The following is a 13,069-nucleotide window of genomic DNA, read 5'->3' on the forward strand; positions in this document are numbered from 1 at the left end:
GTGGGGAATGCGGAGCTTCGGCGCAGAGGGAGATCTGACTTGGGAAATCAGGGAGATACACAAGAGATAGAGAAGCTCTGATCAGACTGACAAACCGCCTTCCAAGTCTGCTGGTGAAGAAATAAGCGCTGGCGATTCGGGGGGATTATACTTTATTATATATCAGGCAAACTTGTGGATAATTGGATGTTGGACTTTGAGGCGCACATGAAATTGTGTCATGTTGGCAGTCTTGACGAATCTTGAAATGAACTTGTCAAACTACAAGTGACTCATAATTTAACAGTTAAACCACAGTCAAGCTACTCTTTTAAAAGGACCACTAACAAAAAGTAGGCTTCAGCCAATTTAAGATATTAGTATTGAACATTTCAGTAGTTGAATTTAAAAATATAATTATATATAATTAAATAAAGAAGGAAAATAGAATAAAATCGTAAGGGCTAGTCATACTAGCAACCCTGGTGAAAAAAAACAGCATATGCTGGTAGGTATGTTTTGATGCTGGTTTAAGCTGGTCCTTAGCTGGTTTATGCTGGTCCTTTGCTGGTTTATGCTGGTCTTAGCTGGTCATGTTGCTGGTCAAAGACCAGCATAAACCAGCAAAGGACCAGCATAAACCAGCTAAGGACCAGCATAAACCAGCAAAGGACCAGCTTAAACCAGCATCAAAACATACCCACCAGCATATGCTGTTTTTTTTTTTTTCACCAGGAAACATACAAAAGCATGTTAACAATGTGCTAATCCTGCTAACAGCATGCTAACAATGCTAACAACATGTTAATCATGTTAAAAAAATGATAGCTACATGTTAGTCATGTTAAAAAATGATAGCAACATGCTAATCACGTTAAAACATGATAGCAACATGCTATTAACATGCTAAAACATACTAGTATCATGCTAATAATGCTGGAAACATGCTAACAACATGCTTATAATGTTAGCAACATGTTATAATGCTAAAACATGTTAGCAACATTATAATTATATTAGAAACATGCTAACAACATGCTAATCATGCTCAAAACCTGCTAGCACATGTTAATCATGCTGGAAATATGCTAGCAACATAATCATGTTAAAAACATGCTAATCATGCTAAAACATGATGGCAACATGCTACCAATACTGGAAACATGCTAGCAGCATGCTTATAATGTTAACAAGATACTAACATGCTATTAACATGCTAAAACATACTAGTATCATGCTAATAATGCTGGAAACATGCTAACAACATGCTTATAATGTTAGCAACATGTTAATAATGCTAAAATATGTTAGCAACATACTAATTATGCTAGAAACACACTAGCAACATGGTAAACATGCTGGAAACCTGCTAGCATTGCATTAATAATGCTGGAAACATGCTAGCAACATGCTAATCATACTAGAAACATGCTAGCAACATGTTAACAACATGTTAATCCTGCTAAAAACATGTCAGCAACATGTTAACAAAATATTAATAACACTAAAACATGTTAACAACATGCTACTTATTCCATAAACATGCTATCAACACGTTAATCATGCTGTAAACATGCTAGCAACATAATCACATTAAAAACATGTTAGCAACATGCTAATAATGCTGGAAACATGCTAGCAACATGCTAACAACATGTTAATAATGCTAACAACATTCTAATTATGATAAAAACATGTTAACAACATACTAATAGTAGTAACATGCAAGTCATGTTAGAAACGTACTAACAGCATGGTATATCATGTTAGCAATGTGTTAAATCATGCCAGCAACATGTTATCAACATCTAAACTTTTAAACTTCAGGCTTTTGCAGCTGCTTCAAACGTTCAGACAAGGCTTTTTCAAGCCAACTTCATATTAGCTCATCTAGTTTAATTAAGCATGATTTGAAGTATCAGCATCATTTTATAGAGCTAAAAACATCTGTGCAAGGAGTCATATGATTTGATAAATCATTTTTTGAGTCATATAAATCGCCTGAACAAATGGATTCACTAAAATGAACTTGATTTCCTAATGCTTCATATGAGAGAGGAAATATTTGAAGGAAATTGTAATTTGATTACTGCCTTTTGCTGCATGTGCAATAGAGTGTAAAACAAAAAAGCGATGTAGCGTTTTGTTGAAGTACACACCGAGTAAAGTAGTTTGGAACATTTCATGTGGGTGTCACGGACCTCGTAAATCAGCCATTATAATCATGTCGATGACTCTTCAGTTCTTATGAGGCATTTATTTACACAGTTATGCATATTTGAACAGACTGAATTAAAATAAGTGGAATATTCATCAAACAACAGCTTTTGAGTCAAACTGTCGTCATCTCACCTCTCGGATAGGTTTGAGTTTTGAATATGGCATGCATGTAAAGCTGTAGAGCTCGACTGGCTCTCTCAAGCACACATGAGCATACTGTACACACACACACGCACACGCATACACACACAGAACACAATTCCCCCTTGCTCACAGGCAGGGGAAACAGGAGTTTTTAAATCACAGTCCGAAGTCCTCCAAGTGGAGAAATCTCTCAAGAGCGTTTCATGGAAGACAAAATACAACAGAGGTAAATAAAACACCTTTTGTGAATCGTAACAGTCCGCTTTTTTAAAGTCAGCTCGCCCTTAAAGGACTTTCCATTCTTTGAAAATGTTCCTCTTCTCTTTCTGAAAGTTACAGTTTGAGTCCATCCTGGCTAGTTTGAAACATTCATGTGTTCCACTCTTCTTTTCTTCAATATGAAGAAAAGATCAGAAGAAACAAGTCTTTGAGGGAAAAAGAGCGGCAAAATATCCTCAAGCCAACATCAAATAGTCCGGTCTTACGTTTAATACATTTTTTAAACATTATTACAGTTAGCTTATAATTCTCGAGTCCGTCTCATCGTTTGTGGCCCCGGCAAATGAGAGGAAGAATGGAAGGGATTGGAGTTTTTTGGAAGAGAGTGATCGCTTTTTGCCATTAGAGAAACACATGCACACATGCAAACTGAACCTGAGAAGTAGAAAGGTTGTCAATTAAATCCATGTAATGAAAATTCAGTGTAAACACGAGAAAGTCATGACAAAAGGGAGGGAAAGAACAAAGACGATTGCCTGAGGCGCCATCATACAGAATTCCAATTAACATGTGCTGTGTTTTCCCCAGCACTCCCCAGGTGCCCCATACACAGGCTGCCCGTCAGGCCCATAGAGTTTTCCATTGGACACGCCGTAGTTTTCCACAGGCTCCTTGGGAGGGGTGCGACACTGTCCCAAATTGTATACAGGTTTTCCATTGGCTCTTCAAGCAATAGTCGGCTCCAGTAATTTTCCATTGGCTTTGTATGGATTGTCCCAGTCAGGTTTACTCTTCAAATGGGAATTTGTTGCTAGCCTGGAGGCTCAGCAGGTGTTTTTTTTAATCAGTCAAACCCGTATGGGCAGAGTTTGGCTCATTTGTTGTTTCATGTCTTGTGCATCTCCTATACTCTTCCTCTGATGGCCCGGCAGGGTCCCGCCAACTCGACAGAGATCACTACAGAGAGGAAAATACAAAAATCAGCTTTTGCAGAAAAACTGGCATATGACAGCACTGGCGGTTTTCATTTCAAGGCATAGTTATAGTTAATGTCAAAAAGGCTATCTATTCCTCCGTCTGTCTCCCCATCCCTCTATATATTTATCTCTTCATCCATCTATCCATCCATCCATATATTTATCTCTCCATCCATCCAAATATTTATCTCACCATCCATCAATCTATCCATCCATCATCATCCATCTATACATGTCCATCTGTCCATCCGTCCATCCATCCATCCGACCATGCGTCCATCTATCCATTTGTCTGTCTATCTATCTATCTATCTATCTATCTATCTATCTATCTATCTATCTATCTATCCCTCCGCCCATCTCCCCATACCTCTGTATATTTATCTCTTCATCCACCCATCCATCCACCCATCCATATTTTTATCCACCCATCCATATATTTATCTGTCCATCCATCCATCCATCCATCCATCCATCCATCCATCCAGCCATCATCCATCCATCCCTCCATACATTTATCTCTCCATCCATCCATCCATCCATCCATCTATATGTGTCCATCCATCCATCCATCCATATATTTATCTGTCCATCCATCCATCCATCCATATATTTATCTGTCCATCCATCCATCCATCCATCCATCCATCCATCCAAATATTTATCTCACCATCCATCAATCTATCTATCCATCATCATCCATCTATACATGTCCATCTGTCCATCCATCCATACGACCATGCGTCCATCTATCCATTTGTCTATCTATCTATCTATCTATCTATCTATCTATCTATCTATCTATCTATCTATCTATCTATCTATCTATCTATCTATCCCTCTGCCCATCTCCCCATACCTCTGTATATTTATCTCTTCATCCACCCATCCATATTTTTATCCATCCATCCATATATTTATCTGTCCATCCATCCATCCATCCAGCCATCATCCATCCATCCCTCCATACATTTATCTCTCCATCCATCCATCCATCCATCCATCCATCTATATGTGCCCATCCATCCATCCATCCATATATTTATCTGTCCATCCATCCATCCATCCATCCATCCATCTATATGCGTCCATCCATCTATCCATCCATCCATATATTTATCTGTCCATCCATCCATCCATCCATCCATCCATCCATCCATCCATCCATCCATCCATATATTTATCTCTCCATCCATCCATCCATCCATCCATCCATCCATCCATCTATATGCATCCATCCATCCATCCATCCATATATTTATCTCTCCATCCATCCATCCATCTATATGCGTCCATCCATCTATCCATCCATCCATCCATCCATCCATCATCCATCTATATGCATCCATCCATCCATCCATCCATCCATATATTTATCTGTCCCTCCATCCATCCATCCATCCATCCATCCATCCATCCATCCATCTATATGTGTCCATCCATCCATCCATCTATAAGCGTCCATCCATCCATCCATATATTTTTCTCTCCATCCATCCATAAATCCATCCATATATTTATCTCACCATCCATCCATCTATATGCATCTATCCATCCATCCATTCATCCAACCATCCATCCATCCATCCATCTATCTCAGCATCCATCCATCTATATGCGTCTATCCATCCATCCATCTATCCATCCATCCATCCATCTATATGCGTCCATCCATCCATCCATCCATCCATCCATCCATCCATCCATCCATCTATTTATCTCACCATCCATCCATCTGCCTGTCCCTCCATCCTTCTGTCCATCCCTCTATATATTTATTTCTCTATCCTCCATCCATCCATCCGAGTTGGTCTTGCCTGTACTTTTAAATCAATTTTATTTTAAATAAAATTCAAATGCTATCAAATTCAAATTTCAATTCTGTTTCCTACTTCATTTTAATTTAGAAGCTGAATTGGAGCCATTCTCAGTTCAATTCTGGATGGAATACAACTCAGAAAGAGCTGAGTAAAGATTCTTGAAAAATTCCTCATTTTGATTTACAGTGAAAAAGTAACAGCATATAGATTTGGAACAACATGAGAGGAAATGATGACAGTATTTTCATTTCGGGGTAAACTGTTCCTTCAGTTTTCAATAAAAAAAGGCCAAATGTGTAGACTCTCATTCAAATGAGCACAGTGATCACGCACGTAGACACACAGCTGTCTCTGGAGATTGGATCATGGCATGTCAACAGCCTGGCCAGGGCTGCTCGTGCATACAGATGCAAACATAAATGAATCATACACAGGCCATCAGCATGCAGCGTCACGCGGAGGCATGACGCACCCACATGCGTATCCATACACACTCGACCGTTAGGCATGGGGCTTCACTGCCGGCACATTAAAAAGCTCATTAGCCGACTAATTAAAGTCATTGCTCTCTTTTAGCATCTCCTCCATCTCCCTTATTAAGCTCTCTCGGCCACCTCCACTAGCCCTAGTCTGAACCGAACCAGCTTCCCCAGCGAGCAGACACAGCAGCCAGTGAAGAGGAAAGGGCACTGCACTGTGTGTAAGTCAGCCGTTACACCGTTCCCAAGACTGTGTGGTTCAAAGCACTTGAGGCGAGAGCAACGCGTTTACAAACGCAAGTGAAATGAGCGTGCTTATTTTGACTAAGTCCGACTCAGCAGTGTTATGGATTGCATTTATTTGCTGGATAATTTATGTGGTTCAAACTGCTTATCGTGAGGAGCTGGGTGGGGGAAAAAGCCCTACACGGTAAACAATGATTTACATAGTGAGGAGTGGGGAGGGCTAAGCTTATCGTGATAGGTATTTTGCTGCACGTTCAGTTTAAAAATTCAGCTTGTGCTTTACCCGTAGGAAAGATAGATCTCTTTTTAATATCTCCATTGTTTCTCCTAGACTGCATAAAGAGCAAAGTCTCTTGTTTCTCAGACGTTTCTCCCTAGTAATCTCACATCCCCTTACGCAGAGATCTCAGTAATGTCACAAACTGTTTTTAACAACATCAATCAAATGTCAAACGCACAATATGAACTCGAACATTTCTCATCAAAAATTTCCTCCAAGACTAAATCTGAGTTGTGCTTTCCATGTTCATTTTAAAATAGCCTCACTGCATGCCACTGTTTCTATTCTGTTTCTGCTAGTAAAAACTAAGGTAATTGTGACTTTGTACCACGCTACTGTGACCTTATTTAGAGTAGTTATATTTTAAATCTTTCTTGTAAATTTAATAACACTTTAGAATAGGGAACACATATTCACTATTAACTATGAGTTTTCCCTCCATAAACTCCTAAATTGCTTGCTAATTAATAGTTAGTAAGTTAGTTGTTAAATGTAGGTATGGGTAGGATTAAAGAAGTCATCTGATGCCCATTTTCCACAAGCTGATATGATTCTTTAGGGTCTTAATGAGAAGTATATAACATACTTTGGTTAAAACTTCTCAGTGGTAGTATAAATCACCCTTTTTACCAAGTCAAAATCAGCCCCTCAGAGCGAGCCATTCTGTTGCATGTTCCTTTAAATGCTAATGAGCTCTGCTCACCCCGCCCCTCTCTTCTGTGGCGTGACAAGCCGTAATGTTCACTTCAGCCACATTTAGCCGCATTTAACTGTGAAACTTGCTAACTAGCACATTATTAAGAAAGCCGATTTACAAGATGAATAAAAACCTTTATTCGCACTTTTGCTGTAGGTGAACATAGACACATTTATGTAGACTGCCGGGCGCATTTACTTCAAAAATGAAAGTATCATTAATCCTCTGCATCTTCAGTGGCTCAGATGTTGGAAGTAAATGATGACTGCTATGTTCATTACTACATATAACAACAGAACACCTCAATCGCTCAGTCTGAGACATTCATGTTTTCCCCTTTCACTGGAGTCAACACAATGGCGGTCTGACTGTTCTGAGCTCATTTAGGGCGGGTCTAAGGTAAGTCATGTCAATCAACTATCTTGGGAGCATCCCTGGTCTGTGTGCCGTCACACTAACAAGAAGCTGAGAATGGCCTGATTTGAAAAAAGATGGGTGGATTTTTGTCATTATAAGGTGGTTGTGTACACACACTGCCAACACACATTTATGTTCATACTTGTGAAAGTGAGTTTTGCATCCGATGGCCCCTTCAAGTGATCTAAGCTAATTCATAGTGAGAATTGGTCCTTAAAATAGTGTTACTCGAAATTTAAACCTTATATTGCACAAATATATCTTGCAACTGAGACTTATAATTGCATTTTAAATCTCACAGTGTGACTTTTTTGTGACAATGTGACTTGCGAAATTATTTCTCACATTGTTACATCGCAGTTGCGTTTTTGATTCTCGTAACTGCCATTTGAAATCTTACAATGTGACTTTGTCTTGCCTTTTTTCATAATTGTGACTTTAAATCCCAAAACGTGACCTTACATATCAGTCCCATTGCATCTTTGATTCTTGTAACTGTCATTTTGAATCTTACAATGTGACTTTGTCTAGCAATTTGTCTTGTGATTTTAATTTCAACTTTATACAGTGCAAAGTGACTATAACTCACAATTGTAACCTGTAATTGCCATTTTAAATCCCACAATCTTAAAATCTTCTTGTAACTGACTTTACGTCCCACAATGTGATCACAATTGCGACTTTATTATTGTAATTTAATATTGTTAGCTGCATCTTCTTGAGATTGCAACTTTATGTCTCATAATGTGACTTGCAATGCCACTTTCTGACAAATTATTAATTTCTGACAAATTAGGTTTGTATCTCACAGTGTGGCTTTTTTACGTGACAATTAGAAACAGGCTTTCATACTTCTGAGATGAGTTAGTAATTAGATGACATAAAATTATGTTTCCTGAGTCATCAAAAAAGCAGCCTCTGAGCAGAACTATCTTCTTCTCCGCTGAAGATTTTTATAATAGGGTCTACATTTCAAATTTCAAAATGTCAATATGACATATTTTCATGCTTAACAGTAGAAGAAGCAGTAACGGCGCACTATTTGCCGCATGCTCTGCCAGTTGTGATTTGCCAAACTATATTTCAGTAGGAAGATCCGTCTTCTCCTGTAAGTCAAAGCCATAATTGACCCGTGTCTAATCTGGCCTGTTTTCTGCTCACCCTGAGTGTGTGCTGGTAAGCACTTTGAGGCTCGCGGCGTTGCGGAGGAGCTTGTCAAGTGTGCTGACGATCTGTCCGAAGCGAGGCCTCATGTTCCGCTCCTTCACCCAGCACTCCAGCATGAGCTGGTGCAGCACTGCGGGGCAGTCCATGGGAGGAGGCAGCCTGTAGTCCTGCTCCACTGCGTTCATTACCTACAGCATCAACAGACAGAGCAATTACACTGTCCTTTTGCATTAGGACAAGATAGGCAGTACGAGTTTTATTAGGCATACAGTATACGACTGAAATGTAACAATCGTTAAACCATAATAAAGACTAATAGAGTCGAAAAAAGAGCATCTCAGAATAAAACATATAGCACTGTACTTGCAATATAGACAAAACAGCAGAAGCAATAGCACTGAATAGAGATCATATACATTATGATAAAAGAGATATTCACACTATTAAGTGTGAAAGGATGGATCTCATGAAACCTGCCAAGAATGTCTGGGTCATATTTCACCAAAATAAAAGAATATAATAAATATCATACTGCCAAAGAATGGCTTATTAATAACAGAGCTCATACAGACACTGTAAAGTGAAATTGCACGACTTTCAAGGACTTTTTAAGCACTACTTTTTTGACTTTCAAGGACTTCAATCAGAGAACTCACTGGTCACAATGTTTTCTCTTTCCAGTTAAAACCACGGTTAGTTTTCACAAGGGCTTTGTAACTGTACTGCCTTAATTGTATGATATTTTCTACTGTTTAATAAAAAAAAATTTGAAAAAAATATTTGCGAAACCACTCTGAAATTCTGATCTAAAACAAATGATACGCGCTCTGAAGTCCCAAAATGATTCGCAAACCCGCTCCAAAGTCTTGATCTGAATCAAATGATTTGTGCACCTGCTCCGAAGTTCTGATCTGAATTAAAAGATTTGCGATATGCAAAGTCCCGATCTAAATTAAATGATTTGTGATATGCGATCTTAATTGCCTATTTGAATCAAATTATTTGTGATACGCGATCCAGTTGGAGCGCTTTGAAACAGTGAATCGTTTTGTGACACAGTGGTTTAACTGATTCAGAGTTTCGAAAAACTCAGTTTCACCTATCAATATGTAAATTGTTACAAGCAATGTTGACATTCAAAAATTATTGGCTCTTTTAATTTGATCTTTTTTTTTGCTAGTGGAATATCTTGAAGGGTTTTCCAGGCCTTAAATTTCAAAATCAATTACTTCAAGCACTTTAAGCACCTTGTACGAACCCTGTAATAAATTACCATTAATATTTATTCTTTTTACACACACCCATTTTTATTACCCAAGTTATTCAAAAAAGTCATTATTATATTATATTATATTATTCAAAATTATTCAAAGTATTTAGTGTTTAGTATAGTTGTAGTATAAGCTGTACTACCATTTATTTAATAATTTTTTTTTTTTTTTAAACAGTGATTTTTATTAAAATGCTGTTTGATTAAAATCAGCATATATATGAGAATCACCACTGAAAATAATAGGAATAATGGTAAAAAAATAATAATAATAATAAGATTTCACTGAAAAAAATGTAAAAAAAACAAAAAAACAAAAAACAAAAAGAAAGAAAGGTATTTGTGAGTTTACATCTTGCAATTCTGACTTTTTTCTCAGAACTGTGAGATATAAAGTCAGAATTGTGTTATATATAGTCGCAATTTTACCGAATTAAATTTTTTTTTAAAAATAATCCCTTTTTAAAAGAACTTTAGAACTCAGTTACAAGTTTATGTCACGCAATTCTGATTTAATTTTATTACAATTTCTTGTAATTATGACTTTTTAACTCACAATTGCCAGTTTATATCTCAAATCTAAGAAAAAAAGTTAGAATTTTTAGATAAAATGTCGCGATTACTTTTAAAATATTTTATTGAGTGGAGGAAATGGGATTCCATATATTTCCCTCCTTTTTATTCAATCAAATGTACCTGGCCCTATGGCTAAAGTTGTGCTTTTTACTGGTAATAAATTAAATAGATTAACTGATATTAAGATTAAAGCATTCATTATATTGATATACAATAAATAAAATTATATATTAATATAATTATTTTTAATATATAATGCCATTTTTATTCCTGTAATGCAAACAAATAATATATAATTTAAATAATTAATTTTAAATAATTTGAATAAAAAAATGCTATTACAGTATTTTTGCTAATACTGTAACACATTGATTTTTTTTTTATTTAGTTCTGCATAAATATGAAAACACCATTAAGAATTATGGGAATTATAAAAATGAAAAAGTAAAACATTCAGATACATTACAGCAATCAAAATTTGGGGAGAAATCCAATTTCTTACTTGTCATTGTTTGTTAGAAATGTGACCTAAACATGAGATGTCATGAGATTACTCAAAATATAACATAAGTTGACATACATCTTGATTGCTCATGTCCCAGTACGGCCTCTCCCCGAATGACATAACCTCCCACATGACGATGCCGTAGCTCCACACATCGCTGGCCGAGGTGAACTTTCTGAAGGCGATGGCCTCGGGGGCGGTCCAGCGGATGGGGATCTTCCCCCCCTACATAATTACACACATACACACAGAGAAGCCATTAAATTCAAACACTGACTTTAAAACCGACGACATGGCTTGAGTCTTCAGCTGCCTAATTAGCGCAAAGACTCTGCCCCAACTCACGGCTTCCTCCCCACGGGGTATCTGCGCCGGGTTCATTAATCTGAGATGAAAACCAGTAAAAATAAAATGGCAGGAATCTAACTATAAACACAAGGGTTTGATCTATCCCTCAAACAGACAACGTGAACGGGAAGACTAATCAATACGCTAATCCAAGCAAAGTACGAGCTAAACGAGCATGCTAGTGCTAAATCTTCACTGACTACTTAGCTGGTAATGACACAAATGTTTACTCAACATTTTTGGCCAAACAAGTTGATGTAGATGCTAAAAATAAAATGAAAGGATTTATACGGGATTCTAGTCATTCAATTCCCTTATCCGTAGCTTATCATGTCGGACACACCGAACAAGCCATCATGTACTGTACTGACTACATCCATATGTTTCCAACAGACAGAGATAGAGACAGGCTTCTTCCACATATCAAGTATGCCATCTGTACTCCCGATTCTGATGGTCAAGGCTGTTCTTATCAATTCTTAATGCACACTGTATCTGTAAAGCACAGATATTGCTACATTTCTCTCTGGCACCTGGATTTCGATAAGATGCTCTCTGAAAAATTCCCTCAAAGCTAATGGACATGGACTAAAATCCACAAAAATGATTTCATGGGCTCTTTCAGCTTAATATACTAACAAAAAATACTAAACAGCACCATACTAACTTGGTTTTGGAGATATATCAAGCCCATGAACACCACAGCATATGTAAAGCATCACAGTATTCTTTGAAATACCTTGTACTGTAAATACCATGGTATTTTAATATGGTAATCATGGTGTAAATCAAAGAACCATGGTATTGCCATGGCATAGATTGACATTGTCTATGCCAGCATAAACAGCTAACACAGTTGTAATATAGTAGTAATAACATAGTAATAATAGTACTTAATAAAATGGGCCATGAATATTTCACATTTTTTAATTGCATCCAAAATTAAATTAAAATGAATTCAATTAAATTAAAATGATTTTTTTTTTAATATAATATATATATATATATATATATAATTTTATTATTTACAATTTGTTTTTTTAATTATTCATAAAGGAAAGTCTGTACTAAGTGTACCATCTAAATTGGTTATAAGTGACAGTAAACTAAATATTACAAAAGATTTCTATTTCAAATAAAATAGAAACTTACTATGGTATTGCCAACTGATGTTATGATTGCTTATTAAAATACAAATGATATAGCACATCATCTATGCCAACATAAACAGCTAACACAGTTGTCATATAGTGGTAATAATGTAGTTAAAATAGTAGTTAATAAAATAGACCATGAAAATGTAACATTTTTAATTGCATCCTTTGCATCCTAAATTAAATTAAATTAAATTATTATTATTATTATTTTTTATAATTTATACAATTTATTTTTATATAATATATATTTTATTATTTATAAAGGAAAGAACTGACTGTACTAAGTGTACTGGCTACTAATTTGTACAGACAAAGTACTTAAAGATAAGCTACAATAATGATACAATAAAGCTACAATAATAGTATAATAATATATTAATAATAATAATTGCATCCTTTCATACTTTATAATTTACATGGCCTGCAGTGGCCACAGTTATGTCCTTTTTATTGTTTCAATTAAATTAAATTAAAAATTTAAATTAAATCATTTTTTATATAATTTTATTTTTTGTATAATATATATTTTATAATTTATATATTATTTTGTTTATTATTTATAAAGGAA

At 36.1% G+C, this 13,069-nt stretch overlaps 1 protein-coding gene across 1 annotated transcript in view; it reads right to left on the reverse strand.

Moving 5' to 3' along the window:
- Positions 1 to 2,863: 2,863 nt before the first annotated feature.
- Positions 2,864 to 13,069, reverse strand: part of ephb3a (eph receptor B3a) — a 45,965-nt gene continuing 35,759 nt past the window's right edge. Inside the window, exons 14-16 of the mRNA XM_051138062.1 lie at positions 11,072 to 11,221; positions 8,640 to 8,833; positions 2,864 to 3,519 (exon numbers count right to left, since the gene is read on the reverse strand). Coding sequence (XP_050994019.1) covers positions 3,411 to 3,519; positions 8,640 to 8,833; positions 11,072 to 11,221 — 453 coding nt within the window. The 3' untranslated portion in view covers positions 2,864 to 3,410. The remainder of the gene's footprint in view (positions 3,520 to 8,639; positions 8,834 to 11,071; positions 11,222 to 13,069) is intronic.

Source organism: Labeo rohita, chromosome 2, assembly GCF_022985175.1.
Source record: "Labeo rohita strain BAU-BD-2019 chromosome 2, IGBB_LRoh.1.0, whole genome shotgun sequence".
Classification (NCBI taxonomy): domain Eukaryota; kingdom Metazoa; phylum Chordata; class Actinopteri; order Cypriniformes; family Cyprinidae; genus Labeo; species Labeo rohita.